The sequence below is a fragment of the Gossypium hirsutum genome, chromosome A09, assembly GCF_007990345.1.
Source record: "Gossypium hirsutum isolate 1008001.06 chromosome A09, Gossypium_hirsutum_v2.1, whole genome shotgun sequence".
Classification (NCBI taxonomy): domain Eukaryota; kingdom Viridiplantae; phylum Streptophyta; class Magnoliopsida; order Malvales; family Malvaceae; genus Gossypium; species Gossypium hirsutum.
Genome location: NC_053432.1, coordinates 10,182,636 through 10,202,490, shown reverse-complemented (window position 1 = coordinate 10,202,490; position 19,855 = coordinate 10,182,636). Strand labels below are relative to the sequence as shown.

At 32.7% G+C, this 19,855-nt stretch overlaps 2 protein-coding genes and 1 pseudogene across 9 annotated transcripts; all 3 read right to left on the bottom strand.

The window, feature by feature from the left end:
- Nucleotides 1-298: 298 nt before the first annotated feature.
- On the bottom strand, nt 299-5,456 carry LOC107892122 (ABC transporter B family member 26, chloroplastic). 8 transcript variants are annotated; one of them, XM_016817120.2, is made up of 18 exons: nt 4,867-5,456; nt 4,644-4,771; nt 4,511-4,553; nt 4,247-4,291; nt 3,922-4,044; nt 3,735-3,838; nt 3,522-3,576; nt 3,374-3,444; nt 3,107-3,209; nt 2,735-2,945; nt 2,228-2,301; nt 1,845-1,901; nt 1,678-1,752; nt 1,438-1,512; nt 1,076-1,357; nt 914-978; nt 764-824; nt 299-657 (listed from the first exon to the last, which is right to left on the bottom strand). In XM_016817120.2, the coding sequence occupies exons 1-18, from the start codon at nt 5,212-5,214 to the stop codon at nt 577-579; spliced, it is 2,001 nt and encodes a 666-aa protein (XP_016672609.1). In that variant the 5' UTR covers nt 5,215-5,456; the 3' UTR covers nt 299-576. The 8 variants fall into 8 exon arrangements, 7 of the variants coding, with proteins under 7 accessions (XP_016672609.1, XP_040933446.1, XP_040933447.1 ...); XM_041077512.1 differs by having other exon boundaries at nt 1,603-1,752; nt 1,845-1,904; nt 4,867-5,454; XM_041077513.1 differs by having other exon boundaries at nt 1,603-1,752; nt 4,867-5,454.
- Nucleotides 5,457-8,531: 3,075 nt separating this feature from the next.
- On the bottom strand, nt 8,532-10,245 carry LOC107892721 (probable methyltransferase TCM_000331; annotated as a pseudogene).
- A 1,622-nt stretch (nt 10,246-11,867) lies between these two features.
- On the bottom strand, nt 11,868-18,609 carry LOC107892720 (probable methyltransferase TCM_000331). Its single transcript, XM_041077511.1, has 5 exons — nt 18,535-18,609; nt 18,395-18,443; nt 13,156-13,505; nt 12,339-12,587; nt 11,868-12,230 (listed from the first exon to the last, which is right to left on the bottom strand). The coding sequence occupies exons 1-5, from the start codon at nt 18,607-18,609 to the stop codon at nt 11,868-11,870; spliced, it is 1,086 nt and encodes a 361-aa protein (XP_040933445.1).
- Nucleotides 18,610-19,855: the final 1,246 nt, after the last annotated feature.

Here is a 19,855-nt window from a genome sequence, read left to right as displayed (position 1 = left end):
TTTGCTAATAGAAGTTAATTACATTCACTCATATTTTCATGATTGTATCTGTTTTCTTGTAGGGTTTTTTGGTGTCCATTTGGGTTTTTGTTATGACGAAAACAAAATCATGATTTTTGACGTTTGCATTTACCTTTTAATCAGTTCAAATGCATGCACTTTTAACTCCAACATGACAAGTAGTCTATTTAAGAGGACAAATGCACTATATATCTCCAGAAAAATTACTGATGAGCTATGTTATCGAGATTTCAAATTTGATATGCACACATTTAATCTTTTTAAGTTTTTATAGATAGATAGATAAGAGTTTTATGTTTTTATATGCGTATTCGAATCAAATACAAGTGTCGAATGCAAATATTTGCGGGCCTTGATTTGCCAATCAGCATTTCAAGTACAAAGTTAGGACTACGGCTTTAAAGACAGACTCGTGCAACAACATATGTCTATCCTACAATATGAGACGGTAGCTGCAAAACAATGATAAATAAAACAACAGGTAATTGATTACTTACTTCTACCCTGAATCGGCAACTGAGAAATACAGCTGAAATTGCTCCAAGGGTTTTAGAATCAAGCCATGGATTTGGCTTGGGCACCGATTAATCGAGAGTACAACCCACCCTTCTGTAGAAGCTCAGTGTGGTCACCCATCTGACCGCAAATAAAGCAAGCAAATGCATAAGTTGGCTATAATTGATTTCAGTCAAAAGATACAACCATTATTTGCAAAAAGAGAATAGACAAAAAAATATCATGCCTCGATGATTTGACCCTTGTCCATTACAACAATTCTGTCAGCGGTCTTAATGGTAGACAACCTGCAGAGTTAATTCCAATGTTCCAAACATGATCAAATCTAAAACTAGAAATCAAAATGACTAAAGCTGCAAATATGAAAATACCAGACCTATGTGCTATAAGAATGATTGTTCTTTTTGATCTACTCTCATTTCTGAGTCCATGAAAAACCCCCTACAGATAATAGAAGGTAATGGATTAGTGCTCGTTAAAAACATGGCGAATTTCATATTTTACTATCATTTTAGGACAATGAGTTTTATATGCTTACTTTGAGATAGTGCTCACTTTCCGCATCTAGCGCACTGGTGGCTTCATCCAGGACAAGAATTGCAGGATCAGGGAGCATCGCCCTAGCAATAGCAATTCGTTGCCTTTGTCCACCACTGAGCAAATCATTATCAACAATTGTTTGATAACCATGAGGAAGAGATGAAATAAATTCATGCGCATGGGCTTGCTTTGCAGCCCATTCTATATCTTCATCTTTAACTTCTCTAGGGCAACCGTATTTAATGTTGGACTTGATATCCATATTAAACAAATCGGGTTCCTGACTGAATTACAGATTTAGAATATTCCGTGTAGCTACATTCAAGCATGCTTCAAAGAAAAGAGAATATGTAGTCTGACCTGTCCAACAAATCCAATCTTTTCTCTCAGCCACCTGATGTCCAACTCATCGAGTGGGAGACCATCCATGTATATCTGCAATTCGACCATCAGAGACACTTAGCATGAAATCCCTAACTTCCAAATACCAGTAACTAAATAAAAAAAGCATAAAAGAATAATCACCTGCCAACACACAGCAGTCATTGAACCAGTATGATGATATGGAGAAACATAATATATGAGAAGGACAAAGCTAACCTGACCACTAACTGGCTGATAGAGACGTAGCAGGAGATTCACTATTGTGCTTTTTCCACTACCACTTAAACCAACCTTGTCAAGATAAGAATGATCAGTCAAACCTCAAATCCCCGTTTTTAACACCAATGGAAGAATAGTAACAACCATGAAATGGAATTTCTTACAATTGCAACCACTTCGTTGGCTTGTATAGCAAGGTTTAGACGATCTAGTATAGGTACCTGCTTGAATATCAGAAAATAGAGACCAGAAAATGTTTCTTGTCATAATCCACTCTAACGAGAAAATCAGGAAGAAGAGGAGGTGAGAGGGCAAGAATATTGAAAAGGTAGACCAAATTTATCAAATTAGTTACGGAGATCTTTTATATTTTTTTATTAATGGCTGATTGCTCAATTGTGGATGACTCCCTATAGAATCCCTAATGAAGAAGTTTTAAAATCTTAATGATGACTGTTAAGATAATGGAAATTATAGCATACCATAGAAACAAAATAAAAATTTACGATTTGGTATAATGATACTTTTGTAAGGACATGAGACATACTGAGATCCTTGAAGGGTAGTGAAAAGATACATTCACAAACTGTATATTCCCCATTAGTCTCTGCAGCTTCACTCCTGAAAACATTGGGGTGGACAATTCAAAGAAAATTAATTATTTGAAAGAAAAATTGGTTCTAATGAGATCATCAGATTTAGAACAAAGTTCTGAATTAAAATGAATTAGCCGATCAAATTACAAAGTTTAAGATTATAGGATTTGATTCTCGTTTTTAGCATCTTTCATGAACAATAATAAGAGACAATTTCTTTCAGGTTAAATGCTTTGGATACAGGTAAGATGATGCAAAGTTCTTCTCCAAATTGTTTAACAATTTAATAAGAGGCAAGAAAGAGTGCAAAGACTAGGCAAGAAAGAGTGCAAAGACTATCTCTCACAGCATGTCAAATGATGAAAGCTAAACTGAATGAACTGAAACAAAACTCCGTTAATCTAAAAAATATCTAGGATTACGGGATATCACCCTAAAAAGAGACACAAATTACTTGCCTTGTGATAAGAACTGATCAGTAGGCAAGAGATCCATTAAATGGAAAACCTTTTCACATGCTCCAATGGACTGCAATAGTGATGATGAGTTGTCTACGACCCTCCAAGTAGCATAAATCAACCACTCACAGTATAATATGTACTTAGTAAGCTGTTCAGGTGATAGTTGTGAATTCATGATGCAGATTCCTCCTAAAAGCACCGCAAGAACCTGCAATATATCATATGTGAATTAACAGTAAGTCATATAATAAATCTTCATTAGAATTAGCAACCTTTTTTTTATCACTATGATGCATCTTCCTACATTTCATCATTTGCAGTGGGGTTAATACAACCAGAGGCAAAGGGATAGGATGTATGGTAAATAACCTGTGTAAAACGGTAAAGGGTGAGAAAACTCATACTCCACAATCCATAAGCTGCACTCTCTCGAATGCTTACAAAAGCCAATTCATCCAGCCACCGCTTGTACCTAAAACCAAATGGGATCAACAATAAAATTTAACATTTTTTTTCTGTCATGAAAGCCCTGGGTGTCAACGTCTGTGCCTTACAAAGAAGCGCCAATCAAAGAGGAAAAAGTACACCCATAAATTTTTTGAATGCTTAGTGGAGTAATGCTAGATAGAATGTTGCCTTTCAACTTCTTCTCCTTCTGTTCCATAAGCCCGGACAGTTCTCATCAAAGAAAGTGTTTCTTGTGCAACCTACATTAAGATACTGGTTATATTAGAATGTTACTTGACTGGCATAACTCTGGCAGCAATCTGAAGTCATGTTTTACATTGTTGGCACATGCATTGAACTCTTGCATTAACTTTGCAGCTCTCTTTTGGTACCTACCAAAATCATCAGCAATGCTAGTTCAGCATATGCATAATAAGTACACCACATAATCATATAAAGAAAAGCAATCTACCATAAACTGAGATCCAGAAATAAGCTAAGAGGGATAATTCAATAGCTTAATTAAGGTGAAAAGAGAGAGAATTCTCACCGGCCATAAATGGAAAATATTATAGCAAGAACAGAGCATATAATCAAAGTTGGTAATGTAAGTGGCCAAGATAAAGTCAGTAAATTTATCAAAGCACCTGTTCCCTAAAAATCCAAAAGGAATAAAGTTATCAAACTCTACCCGGAAACAAAAATTCACAGCAAGCATAATATTAAAAAAAAAAAACCTGAATAGCATTGCGGATTATCAGATGGATATCATTCCCAATAACATGAGAGAGCCGTTGACAATCTGATCCAAGCCTACTCGTCAAACTACCAACTGTTTCCATGTCAAAAAAGGATATATCCTACATCAAAAGCACCAGCAGCAGATAGTGGTTTACTACAAACCAATACAGGTACGTGTCCAACACAGATATGTTGAACTTTTTTTCTAGTTTTCCACGCATTTGAAGGGTGTTTAGATGGTCGAACCTATACCCCAAGTATCATCATCATCATAATTCACAACCCCAAGTACTACAAACAATTCTCAAATAGATCACGAACCTGAAAAACAAGATATGCATATAAGCTTCGCCTAAGACGCTTAACCTGCAATTAAAGTATTGCTGTCAGAGAAAAAGGGAAATGAAAATATAAGGTTGTGTTTATTTACTACTTTTTAGCAAATAACTAAAATGAATGATAAGAAGCTAAAAATTGAAATATAATAGTTCAATATACCAAAAAAATAACAATAAAGACTTTCCCCCTTTATTTTGCAAAGCAAAAGCGTAAGCAGCACTAAATTTATGTAAAAAAATTTCTTACCAAGATTGTATTTGCCATGGCAAAGCAGCCACTTCGCAAGCCACTGCAATTCACATAAAAGAGAGAAATAAAATTTCAAACAATTCACTCAAATAAACGAAAGCAAATAACATTTACAAGTTTTATAAAATACCTGCAAATTCCTGAGATAATTAACAGTAAAATCAACATCCGCGAGCTTCTAGAAAACGCTGCGGACTCACCACTGTTAGCAGAAAATACCGACGCCGCCAATATCCTAGGCATCGAAATCTCCGAAACCTGGAATTTAACTCTTTTTTTTATTTTAAAATAGAGAAATAAGAAATTTATTTTAAAATGCTAAAATTTTCAATTGAGTTATGAATTTTACGAACAGCAGCGATGAACAAAGCACCGAGCGCGAGAAAAACAATCCAATTATCGTCTCCGATCAAACCCCATATTCGCTTAAGAGCCATCGAAACAGTAACAGGCTTCGCCGTAGAGGATTCCGAAGCTTGGACACCAGGAAGGTTCCACCAGCTGCCACGTACCTGGACGGCTCCCAAATGACCGGAATATTTTCCGGGAAGAATTTCTTGGAAATCGGCATTGTAATTTTTGGTTGGAGTTGGAGACCAGAGACGGTGTCGTTTCACTGTCGTGAGATAGAGCGGAGAGTGGAGTCTGGTTTTTAGGTTGAGAACAGAGTAAGAGGGGGAAGATGAAAGAGAGATGGGCATGGTGGTGGTAAAATTAGAGAAAGGGAAAGGGTAAATTTGGAATATCTAGGATCAAAATCATAAGTATCTGTTTTCGAAATGGAGAAGCTAATCTTCTCTTGAGAGCTTGAGCTTGCTTCTCAGAGCAACGCAGCCAAGGCGCCAATGGGTCACAAAACGGCTCGCTTCAGCACCAAGAGAACTCCTTTTTCCCTTTATGTTCGATACACTCCGAACTCTTGCACCAAGTCGAATTTCTATTCACAATACTGTAATATGAGATTAAATAAAATAAGATAAATGAAATTTTTTATCTCACTTCGATGCATGGAACAAATTTAATGTTAAATGAGATGAGGAGTTATATTTTATTAATTTAATTTAATTTAATAATTTTTCGAATTGAGTCTAGTAAAATAAAATTTGAGTCGAATCGAATCGGTTGAAATTTTTCGAGTTAAATTAAAAAATTAAACATATCAAATTAAAATTTTATTACCTTATAACTAATTTGATGTACATAAATTTGAAATCATATATATTAAAAACTTTTTCAAAGTAAAATAATAAAATATTAACATACTCTACTATGATATACTTGAATCATTAATTAACTTATTTAGGTCTAATTATTATTTTAGAAAAATTTTAAAATTTTACTTTATATTTTTTAAAAAATTTTATAGTTTTTTTAAAATATAAATTTTAAATTTTTGAAAATTATTTTGGATTTTTTGTAATTTTTTTTAGAGATTAATAAATTTGCTCATTTTCAAAATTGGCAAGGACTAAAAGAGTATTTACACCAATCTATTACTAGAATTATTCAAATTGTAAAATTCAACTCGGCTCGAACTCAAAACTCGAATTACTTATTTGAGTTGACTTGAATAAGTCAAAATTTGATTTTTTATTTTATTTTTCGAATCAAATCAAATCGAGTTTTACTCATCCCTATTTAAATTGAGTTAATTTCAAGTTTTAGGATTATAAATTTAGAAAATAAGCTGCAACAGAGCATTCTATTGATTTAATATCTAATTTAACCTGATTCGAGACTAATCACAAGTCTATTAAGTAATTGGAATGTCTAGAGTAGTCTACTTTTTTTTGGGTCAATATTTTAATATGTTTCGGCTCCTTTCAATGAATACTAGCTTGTATCATCCTATATCGGTTGGTATAAAATTTTGATATTTTAAACTATTTTTTTATTTTTTATTTTAACCATTTTAATTTTTCTATTATTAAATTTAAAATTAAAAGCTATTAAATTAAATTATTGAACTTAATTAATAATTGAAAAACTTATATTTACATAGAAATATATTTATATGTATATAATTGGGATATATTTGTATGTATATATAATTTATAATTTATAATTTATTTTTATCAAAATAATATATAATTTATTAAGAAACTAAAAGTGAGATTATAAATATATATGCGATAAATATTTAAAAATATCAATAAACTCAAAATAATACATCAAAACATGTCGGTATTGTTGAATTAAAATCCTCAATTATGAGCACATATGTATAATATATAATATATAATGCAATTATAAAGTGTAATACAATATTAAGTAACCAATTATGTTATAAATATTATAGGAATTAAAGTGTCATGGAAATAATATGTAGATGCCATAAGTAGTACTTATAATTTGATAAGGGGCCAAATTATAAATACCCAATGCTAATTTAATAATCAGTTATTTAAAAGAGATAGTGGTCCCCAAGAAATAATGATATCTCATTTTTTTTTCCATTATCATCACAGTGAATTATATAAAGAGAAAAACTATTTTCTTAGAAGATTAAAACCTTTTGGGTAATCTCCAATAATGGATTCAAGTACGCTTCCGCATTTTTTTTTGGTTTATTCTTGATGATCTAACATGACAAAGTTTGGTTTATTAAGTTTTATATCAAAATTTTACGGTTCTAACAATTGGTATTAGAGCCTTGTCATGTCGAATCATTGAGAATTAATTAAGTTTCTATTTTTTTGGAATGATTGGTTCATAAAATTTTATGAGTTTGATATTTTGATTTGATATTTCGATTATATATATTGACTTCTTTGATATCTATGAAGTATGAAGTATAAAGGTCAAGAAAATGTAAGGGAATAAATTATGGAGATGTTTCATATTGCTTCAAGATATAAGACACTTAAGATTAATTTTTCTGAGGAATTGCTTGTTTTTATGGTTTTGGTATCGCTTTCTGCATAGTTTAACCAATTCAAAAATTAGTTAAAACTATCAATAAGATTAATGGGATCTAAATTAGCTCATTTCTCATTGTGTGAAATAGGAAGAAAGGTTGAAGCATGATAAGTCTGAAAGTGTTCATTTGGCTGGTGCCTCTAAAGATAAGAGTGAGAAAATAAAATATCAGAATGAAACTACTAAGGGTCTAGCTAAAAAGAAACAATAAGAAGTTACAAAGGATTGTTTCTTTTGTGACGAGTCTAGACACGTGAAGAAAGAATGTGTCAAATATCATGTCTGGCATGTAAAGAAATGTATAATTCTTACTTTGGTATGTTCTAAGGTTAATTTAGCTTCAATATCTAAAAACACTTGGTGGATAGATTTTGGTGCTACTACTCACATAAGTATTTCTATGTAGATTTGCCTGAGCTACTGAAAGCCAAGTGATGGTGAAAGACACATCTTCGTGAGCAATGGAAAATCGATGAAAATGGAAGCAATTGGACATTTTAGGTTGTTATTAGGAACTGGTTTTTATTTGGATTTAAAAGACACTTTTATAGTACCATCTTTTAGGTGTAATTTAGTTTATGTTTCTTTGTTCGACAAATTTGGATATATTATTCATTTGGAAACAATTAGTTTAGTTTGTCCTTAAATTCAAATGTTGTTGGAACTGATTATTTAAATGCTTATGAAAACCTTTGTCTGCTAGATACAGTTGCATCCTATAATGAAATCTTGCATGTAGAATCACGTGATATTAAACGAAAATTAAATAAGAAAAATTCAACATCATTATGACATAAGCGCTTAGGTCAAATCTCAAAAGGTAGAGTTAAGCGCCTTGTGTCTAATAGCATTTTAGAGTCCCTTAACTTCATAGACTTTGATGTCCGTGTTAATTGCATCAAAAGAAAACAGACCAAAACCAAAAGATTGGACGCTAATAAATCTTCAAACGTCTTAGAATTAATTCATATTGATATTTGTGAGTCATTTTCTACGACATCCTAGAATAGTCAACAATATTTCATAATATTCATAGAAGACTTGTCACGTTATAGGTAATTCAAATCCTCTGATAATATTTAAGTGCCCTTACTAAAAATTACTTTTTTGTCAATGAAACCACGAGGCTAACCATATGATGCATTGAACTATTTGGATCATCCACTACATGTGACACAAACTTCCGGAACAACTTGTCAAGTATAGCATCTCCAAAATGACAACAGAGAATAGGTTCTAAACCAACTTTGAAAGCATTTGCAATGTTGTTGCCCATTTTCATATAAAATTCTTTGTTACAAACCTTCTCATCTTTGCTTAGAGGATCAATGTCCATTACGAAAAGTTGTAGCAGCTTAACTGAAACGACCCTTCTTTTCTCAGCAATCTCAATCACTTCTTCTTTGTAAGGTAGATATATAGGAAGGTTGAAAGTATCCACATCTGCTTCTTTTACAATTCCCTACAATGCCTAAGTAAGTTAATTTATTGCAATATTGAATGAATAATTGTACCCCACATGCATTCATAAGGAAACCAAAATATATAAATATTATATACAAATTTACAACCTGTGCAACCAAGTCAAGAAGGGATTTAGCAAGAAGTTCCAAACAATGATGTTCGTGGGAGGGATTTGGGTTTCTCCTAACCACGAAGGTTAGCACCATACAACCTTGGCGTATTATTTATTTGGAGCGTGAACTTAGAAACTTTGTGAAGTCTTCCTGAAATTGATTCGCTTAAGCTTTGAATATGTTGGGAGGACTTTATCTTGCCATGCATATGTTACCCTTATTGTTCTCTAGTCCAACTGGTAGCTAATCACATGATCAAAATTCAACCATAACAAGTATTGATAAAAAAAAGAAGAAGCATTGAAGACATTGTTGGATTTCTATGTAAATAATAATTGTATTATTTGGTTTTACGCTAACATAAAATTCATTTAATATAATTAAAAGTTAAAATGGGATTTATTTATCTAATAACGATACTCAAGTAATAAATTTTAATTTATGAAAGAAAAGATATGAAGAAGAAAAATAAATAGAAATTACATACACGAATTATGATCTTCAAATTATACTTCATGTTTTGTTTTTTAATACCTCAAACTTCTTCATAAAAAAAAAATAGAAGATCTTATTTGCAATATCAAAATATTTAAAGATTTCAACAAAGCTTTATAATTAAGTACACTTTTATAATTTATTTCATTATTATTTGATACGATAAAGCTTGAGTTTATAAAATTTCATATTTCTTTTGATTTAGATATAACGATTTAAAGTTTTTATTAGTGTTTCTAAATGAAGGGTTTGCTTTTGGTTAAAAGCTGTTAATTATTGATAGAAAAGATGCTAATATATATATATATAAATATTTAAATACATGGAGGTGGAGTGTCATGACTGACCTTTGAGAGCCAATGAAGCCCAGTGGAAGAATGTACAAAGTGCAGCCTTGTACTTGGAGTGTCATGGACGGTGTCTATAACGTGAGATATAGCCTGGAAGGTATTAGGGCCTGAGGCGCAACCCATGTCTACCACCTTCATACAAGTTGGAACACCAATTTTCTTCAACATATCTGTGATGGCTTCTTCAACGATTGGCCTTACCTTCATAAATACTTCTTTCTGAATGAAGAAAAGAAAAAGATCTTGGTATTTGTTGAATATATACAATGGAGAATTGATTGATATTGAAAAGAAAAAGGAAAAAAAAATAAAAGACCTGATAAAATGAATTATTAGCATAGCTAATTTCATGATCAGCTGGGTTCATCCAAAGAAACTTTTCTGCTGCCATTTTTTGCTTAATTGGTTTCTCTACAAACTTAATGTAATATTGGTTGTAGCGTTTCCCCAAGTTCTTTCTATCTATAGCACTCTGCTACATAGTATATGTTGGAAACTAGACTCCAGTTTTCAGTGAATTCACTTTTTATAATCCTACGTCATATATACAATATTATATAGGGAGTGAGATTTTATGGGACCCAATATAATTTTTAAATGGTTAATAAACCATTCTAAATTATATGCCAATGGATGGTAATACATGTATAAATTAAATTAAGAAAACAAAGGTTAAATGGACAAGACACATGATTAATTAAGTAAATTAAGCTTAATTAACCCTTAAGCTATGTATAAAACAGAACTTAGTGGAAGGTGAGATGAGAATTCCATCTTCTCTAACGGGACAAAGAAGAAAACTAAGAGGAAAACACCATTTTTGTTAGGTTTGAAGCTTTCGACCCTAATTCCAAAGTAAGCCTCTAACCATTTTGTATTTTTTTTATAGACTTGAGGTCATGAGAGTTTGATTTAGTCATCTCATGTACTAATTTGTAAATTTATTAAAGTTTTGAAAGTTGTCATTGTTAAGAATTGAATGAAATTGGTGTGAACTTGTTAGCAATTAAACTTTGTTTATGAAAATGGCTAAATTGTAAAACTTAATTGTTTGAAAGTTGCCATCATTTTAGGTAGATTCTCACTTGATGTTTTGGTAGGTTATCAGGTTAGTAGCATGGAAATATGTATATAAGTAAATTTCAGGTTGATTCAACTTGTATAGCATAGCGGATATAGGAAAAAAGAGTTGTTCCCATTCCCATAGCAAGCAAAGAAAGATCTCGTACAACACCACCATGGATATTTTGTACGCACATTGAGATCATATTATATCATTTGACCGCTCCAAAGAATAGCAAGAGAAGCAGAAAAAAGAAACACTAATGCAAAGAGGGGGAGGTAAACACTTCAATCCTCCTCTTGGGAAAAGAGTTTAGATTGTATTTGGAAGGAACAGATTGCCACATTGTGATAACGAACCTTTGACGTCACAACAAGGAGCAGAGCAGGGTTCTTGCGACGAACCCTACTTAGAGAGTCACATCGCGATAAGGAAATCTCGAAGTCACGACGTCGATTTGAAACTTTGCATTCTTTACAATTTGGTCTGTATCGACCTCAGGTTAGTAAACGATCTTTCATAAGCTCGTATAAGACTCAAAAATTATTGTATATTATTTAATGCGTATGATTCACTTGTAATTGAATGTATATTAATGTTGAATTGAATGTTATATATTACAATTACTCCGACAATGAATGTGCCACCTTATAGCTCTGACCCGATGATCGGATCGAATATTGGGGTGTTACAAATATATTGAAGATAAGTTGAGTAATTTAACTGAAAAAATAATTAATTAAAGCTTAAGGACTAAATTGTAAAAAAATATATCGAATATTTGTTTGGAGTAACTATGAACTCTTATTTACCAATTGAATAACATAGATTCAAATTTTATTATGAGGGCTTCATAATTTTATTTCAAGATGATATTGGTCAAGTAAATAATATTTACCTGATGTGGTGATTCAGATCCTCTGATAATTTTTAAGTGCCCTTACTAAAAACTATTTTTTTATCAATGAAACCACGAGGTTAACGATCTGATGCATTGACCTATTTGGATCATCCGCTACATGTGACGCAAACTTCCGGAACAACTCATCAAGTATAGCATCTCTAAAATGACCGCAGAGAATAGGTTCTAAACCAGCTCCGAAAGTATTTGCAATGTTGTTCCCCATTTTCATATAAAATTCTTTGTTACGAACCTTCTCATCTCTGCTTAGAGGATCGATGTCCATTACGAAAACCTGTAGCTGCTTAATCTCAAACGACCCTTCCTTCTCAACAATATCAACCACTTCTTCTTTACAAGGTGGATATATAGGAAGGTTGAACGAATCCACATCTGCCTCTTTTACAATTCCCTACAATGCTTAACTAAGTTAATTTATTGCAATATTGAATGAATAATTGTACCGCACATGCATTCATAAGGAAACCAAAATATATAAATATGGTATACAAATTACAACTTGTGCAACCAAGTCAAGAAGGGATTTAGCAAGAAGTTCCAAACAATGATGTTCGTGGGAGGGATTTGGGTTTCTCCTAACCATGAAGGTTAGCAACATACAACCTTGGCGTACTATTTCTTTGGAGCGTGAACTTAGAAAATTTGTGAAGTCTTCCCAAAATTGATTCGCATAAGCTTTGAATATGTTGGGAGGACTTGATCTTGCCATGCATATGTTACCCTTGTTGTTCTCTAGCCCAACTAGGAGCTAATCACATGATCAAAATTCAACCATAACAAGTATTGATAAAAAAAAGAAGAAGCATATTGAAGACATTGTTGGATTTATATGTAAATAATAATTGTATTATTTGGTTTTACCCTAACTTAAAATTCATTTAATATAACTAAAAGTTAAAATAGAATTTATTGATGCAATTACGATACTCAAAGAATAAATTTTAAATTTATGAAAAGAAAAATAAGTAGAAATTACATATACGAATTATGATCTTCAAATTATACTTCATGTTTTCTTTTCTAATACCTCAAAACTTTCTCACCATAAAAAATAAATGAAAGTTCTAATTTGCAATATCAAAATATTTGAAGATTTCAACAAAGCTCTATAATTAACTACGTTTTTGTGTATTTTTCATTATTATTTGATATGATAAAGCTTGAGTTTATAAAATTTTATATTTATTTTGATTTAAAGTTTTTATTAGTGTTTCTAAATGAAGGGTATGTTTTTGGTTAAAAGCTGCTAATTATTGATAGAAAAGATATATATAGATATAGATTTATATCCATGGAGGTGGAATGTCATGACTGACCTTTGAGAGCCAATGAAGCCCATTGGAAGAATGTACAAAGTGCAGGCTTGTACTTGGAAAGAGTCTGTGGTAGAAAGAACCTGCAACTCCTCCTATGAAAGACCTTTCCTGAACCAAATCTCCTTTTTGTTTATAAAAATCAGGAATTGACTTAAACACTGAGTTGAAGTCATTCTCTGGCAGATCATTTAGAAGCACTTCAAACTCGGGTAATTTCAACCCTTGTTGTTCACATAACCCATGGACGGTGTCTATAACGTGAGATATAGCCTGGAAGGTATTAGGGCCTGAGGCGCAACCCATGTCTACCACCTTCATACAAGTTGGAACACCAATTTTCTTCAACATATCTGTGATGTTGGCACATAATTAAATTAACCTTGCACAAATAAATTATGAAAAGTTAGAAGAGTGAAGAGACTTGAATATGAAAAGTGAAAAAACTTGAATATGAATAGTGAAGAGACTTGAAGATGAAAAGTTAAGAGGCTTGAATATGAAAAGATACACACATGCATGAATAGTCACAACTCCTAGCATATAGTGATATAGATGAATAGTCACTTACAACTCCTATATAAAGAGTTGTATGTGATGAAGAATTATTAACTTTTTGTGCTTGAAATAAAAGATTATTTGAAAGAATTTTTTCATACAAAATTTATTTCTCTTCTCCATTATATTCTTTATCATTTTCTTTGTTTTATTTCTCCAAATATTAATCATTCAACTACAAATTGGTATCAGAGCCTTGTTCGATCGAAATGAACAATTCTATTCCTCTTTCTTCCGTTCCCCAATTAACCAAAGAAAATTATGGCAAATGGAGTATCCAAATGAAGGCTCTTCTTGGATCTCTAGAAGTTTGGGAGATTGTTGAAAAAGGTTATAATGAAGTTGAGGCTGAAGAGGAGGAAGGATTAACACAAGTTCAAAAAGAGAGCCTAAGAAAATCAAGGAAGAAAAATCAGCAAGCCTTATTTTGGATATATCAAGGAGTTCAATCATATGAAGCGGCTTGGGAAAAAATAGCTTGTGCCACCACGGCAAAACAAGCATGGGAATTTTTACAAAATTCATTCAAAGGAGATGAAAAGGTGAAAAGAGTTCGGTTGCAAACTCTTTGAGGAGAGTTTGAAAGATTGCAAAAAACAGAGTCAGAATCAGTTTCTGATTACTGTTCACGGGTTTTGTCCATAGTCAATAAATTAAAAATAAATGGTGAAACTATGGATGATATTCGTGGTGTTGAGAAAATCCTCCGTTCTTTAGATTCCAGATTTGACTACATTGTGGTTGCCATTGAAGAATCAAAGGACTTGAGTACCATGACTATTGATGAACTCACAGGTTCGTTGCAAGCCCATGAAGAAAGATTAAACAAGAAGAAAAAGGAAGTAGATCTAGATCAAGCACTCCAGTCAAAGTTGTCTCTAAATGAGAATAAGAGAGATTTTAAAAATCAAAGAGGGAGAGATCGTGGTCGTGGAAGAGGAAGAAATTTTAGAGGAAGAGGCTCAAATACTCGTGAAAGAGGTGAAGATGTAAGCATGGAGAATGGATGGAAAGAAGCCAACCAAAGTCAAAATTTTAGAGGATCATAAAGAGGACGTGGACGTGGAAATCAAAGAGGAAGAGGTCGTGGCTATTTTGAATGTTATAATTGTCGCAAACCTGGTCATTTGGCAAGTGAATGCTGGTACAAAAAAGAAGAGAAAAATGAAGCTAATATAGTACAAAATAATCAAGAGCAAAAGCAAGAAACTTTGTTGCTCGTATCTCATGGTGGAGAGATTGATGATGTCTGGTACATAGACAGTGGTGCTAGCAAGCATATGACAGGTAGCAAAAATTTATTTTCGAAGTTCTTTGAATCTGATTGTGGAGAAGTAAAAGTAGGAGATGGAAAAGCTTACAAAGTTAGCGGTGTTGGTGAGTTGGAGTTCAAAACAAAGCAAGGAAGGGTAGAGAAAATGTCTGAAGTTTATTTTGTTCCTGGTCTTAAAAATAATCTGTTTAGCGTTGGGCATCTTTTGAAGAAGGGGTATGATATTCATTTCCGTGACATGGCTTGCTATTTATCAAAGAAAAATCATGTTGTTGCTAGAGTTGGAGTGGCATCAAATAATCTTTTCTCTCTTACCCTTCAAAATCAGAATATGTCTTGTTTTATTGGTGCTCATAAAGGAATTTCAAAGTTATGGCATGATAGATATGGATATTTAAACTATGGAAATTTGGAGATGCTTTCAAGGAAGATGATGGTTAGAGGTTTACCAAAAATCGATCGGCTTGATGATGTTTGTGAAGCATGTCAACTTGGAAAGCAACACAAAATTGCTTTTCCTTCTCAATCCTCGTGGAAAGCAAGAAGACCATTGCAACTTATTCACTCAGATCTTTGTGGTCCAATGACAGTTTCATCTTTAGGAGGTAATCGTTACTTTATCTCTTTCATTGATGATTACTCAAGAAAGTTATGGGTGTATTGTGTCAAAGAAAAATCAGAGGCTTTTCAGAGATTCAAAGATTTCAAGGCAGAAGTGGAGAACTTTACTGGGTTGAAAATTAACACCTTGCGTACAGATCGTGGAGCTGAATATTTTTCAAAAGAATTTGAGAAATATTGCCGAGATAGTGGCATCCGGCATGAAATGACAGTCCGCCATACACCTCAGCAAAATGGTGTGTGTGAAAGAAAGAACAGAACAATTATGGAAATGGCTAGATGTCTTCTTAAGAAGAAGAGGTTATCAAGAAGATTTTGGGCTGAAGCTGTTTCCTGTGCAATTTATCTTATAAACAGATCACCGACAAGAAGCTTGGAGAATTGCACACCACATGAGGCGTGGTATGGTATAAAGCCTAGTGTTAGTCATCTTAGAGTATTTGGGAGTGTTGGCTACTCTCATATTCCAGATGCAATGAGAAGCAAGTTGGATGACAAGTCAGAGAAATGCATTTTCATTTGCTATAGTGAAAGAAGTAAGGCATACAAGTTGTATAATCCGGTGACAAAGAAGATTGTGATAAGCCGAGATGTTCGGTTTGATGAAAATTCCATGTTTGAAGATATGGAAGTTGAAAAGGAAAATTTGCCAATTTTTCCTTTTGAACTTGAAGAAGAAGAAGAGGCAGTAATTGAGAATGTTGAAGATGATGCTCAAGTAGAAAATCCTCCTGCTTCCCCAAGTTCTTCATCAAATTCTTCTTCATCCAGCCCGATCCGAAAAACGAGAAGCATCCAAGAGTTATATGATGTAACGGATGAAGTTGTGCAAAATGATGCTGTATTCTTTGCCTTCTTTGCAGGAGAAGATCCAATTTCTTTTGGTGATGCATATCAAGAAGAAATATGGAGGAAAGCCATGAAAGAAGAGATTTGCTCAATTGAAAACAATGATACATGGGAACTCACAGATTTACCGCCGCACAAGAATTCAATTGGAGTCAAATGGGTGTACAAGACAAAGATGAATCCGAATGGCTCTATCAAAAAGTACAAGGCAAGACTGGTTGCAAAAGGATACAAGCAAAAGGAAGGAGAAGATTTTACAGAGGTATTTGCTCCAGTTTCAAGACTTGAGACAGTTCGGTTACTTATTTCTCTTACTGCCCAAAACAATTGGAAAATGTTCCAAATGGACATAAAATCTGTGTTTTTGAATGGTGTTCTCAAAGAAGAAGTCTATGTTGATCAACCACCAGGGTTTGTCAAAAAGGAGAAGAAGAAAAAGTTTACAAGTTGAAGAAAGCTTTGTACGGGTTGAAGCAATCACCCAGAGCATGGTACAGCCGCATCAATTCTTATTTTCAGAAGTGTGGATTCCAGAAATCTCCATATGAGCATACTCTCTACATCAAAGGCAATTATCAAGGAAGATTCATGGTTGTAAGTCTCTACGTTGATGATCTTATTTTCACAGGAAATGATGTGAAGATGTTGAAAGAATTTCAGCACTCAATGATGGCAGAATTTAAGATGACAGATTTGGGAGAACTTCATCATTTTCTTGGCATTGAAGTTCATCAATCCGAGAAAGGAATTTTTATTTCACAAGAGAGCTACGCAAAGGAAGTTCTAAAAAAATTCATGATGGAAAATGCGAATCCAGTCTCTACTCCATGCATTACAGGTCTGAAGTTATCTAAAGAGGGTGAAGGAAAGCTTGTCAATTCCACCATATTCAGAAGTTTGGTTGGGAAGTTGATGTATCTGACTTCGACAAGGCCTGATATCGTGTATGCTGTTAGCTTGGTAAGTAGATTCATGGAGAAACCTTACTCCAATCACTGGGAGGCTGCCAATAGAATATTGAGATATGTGAAGGGACCATTGATTATGGAATTTTCTATAAAGCTAATACATTAGTTGATCTCATTGGTTATACGGATAGTGATTTAGCAGGAAGCATTGATGATAGCAGAAGCACTTCTGGTTATGTTTTTCACCTTGGTAGTGGTGCAGTTTCATGGAGTTCAAAAAAACAATCAATTGTGGCGCTTTCGACTACAGAAGCTGAATATATCGCTGCATCTTATGTAGGATGTCAATTGATTTGGTTACGTGGAATTTTGGAAAGTCTTAAGCAGAAGCAAAGCAAGTCAACAATTTTGTTTTGTGACAATAGTTCTACTATTTCGGTCACAAAAGATCCAGTTCTTCATAGAAGGACAAAACACATTCGCATTCGATATCACTTCTTGAGGGAACTAGTGAATAATGGTGATGTTCAAGTTGAATATTGCAAGACGGAAGATCAGATGGCTGATATCTTCACAAAGCCTCTAAGTGGACAAGTCTGGAAGAAAAATGTTGAAAGGTTGGGAGTTCAAAGCAAGTTTAATTTAAGGGAGGCATTGTTGGCACATAACTAAATTAACCTTGCACAAATAAATTATGAAAAGTTAGAAGAGTGAAGAGACTTGAATATGAAAAGTGAAAAAACTTGAATATGAATAGTGAAGAGACTTGAAGATGAAAAGTTAAAAGGCTTGAATATGAAAAGATACACACATGCATGAATAGTCACAACTCCTAACATATAGTGATATAGATGAATAGTCACTTACAACTCCTATATAAAGAGTTGTATGTGATGAAGAATTATTAACTTTTTGTGCTTGAAATAAAAGATTATTTGAAAGAATTTTTTCATACAAAATTTATTTCTCTTCTCCATTATATTCTTTATCATTTTCTTTGTTTTATTTCTCCAAATATTAATCATTCAACTACATGTGATGGCTTCTTCAACGATTGGCCTTACCTTCATTAATACTTCTTTCTGGATGAAAAAAAGAAAAAAGTTATCTTGGTATTTATTGAATATATATAATGGAGAATTGATTGATATTGAAAAGAAAAAAATAAAATACCTGATAAAATGAATTATTAGCATAGCTAATTTCATGATCAGCTGGGTTCATCCGAAGAACCTTTTCCGCTGCCATTTTTTGCTTAATTAGTTTCTCTACAAACTTGATGTAATATTGGTTGTAGCGTTTCCCCAAGCTCTTTCTATATAGCTGTTAAGAGTATTTCATCAGTAGCTTTACTGATAAAGTTAGGTAGTTGTTAAAAACAGTTAATTAACAGTTAGCTATGGCTTGGTGACTCTCAAGAATACAATGAAGTTAGAAATGTTTTCATAGCTTCTTTATTGTTGTTTTCAACAATAGCACTCTGCTATGTAGAATACGTTGGAAACTAGACTCCAGTTTTCAGTGAATTCACTTTTTTTAATCCTACGTCAATAAACAATATTATATTATACTAATTTTTAAATGGAATAAATTATTTACGTCATTTTCTTCATTCTAACTTAAACACTATACTTAAAAAATACTAAACTTTTGTCGCTCCAACCACTCAACTTTACGGATTTTTTACACAAATAATATAAAAATAATAATTATTTACGAAAGTAGTTCAAAGAAATAATTAATTACGAAAATAGACTATTTTAAATAGAGTCTATTAGTGTTGCCTGACTTACCGACAACACTACCCTACTTTCTCTCAATCATCAGTTTAAAAAAAAAATTAGTGTCGTTTGGTTTGTAATTTTTGAAAAATATTTGAATAAATATGAGTATACTAAGTATCCATAATATATGTTTAATGAAATTGTCGGTGTGTTGGTAACACCGGAAAATTTTAATACAATTGTTGACTGTGTCAGAAAAAATACTATAACAAAACGAAAAGGCTAAAAACTGAAAAAAAGAATTGGAAAGCAGAAAAGCAAGGGAGCCCGGGACCATGCTCCCTTTCTTTTTTTGCTTGTTTAGTTTTTTTTCCATTTCAAACTTTTTTCAGCTTCTAAAAAAATAATATTTTTTAATTGGCGTCGTCGACATGTCAGGTGACACTGTGACGCTATCAGGCAGCACCATACACAATATATACCCAAAATTTGGCCAAAAACCTGTTTCTTTTGAAGTTTTGACTGTTGTTAAGTTTTTTGTGGCAGTTTTAGAGAAGAAAAGGAAGAAAATTTATTTAATAGAAGAGGAGAAAACAAAAAAGGAAAGCAAAAAGATTTGTGTTTTACATTGCAAAAATAAAGTTTGAGTTTATAAGGTTAGTTTGTAATTAATTTTATTTAATTATATTTTTGTAGTAGGATCTAATTTTATTAATAAAAACTAATTTTAATTATTTTTAATTAATTTTACAGATTAGTATTGAAGATGG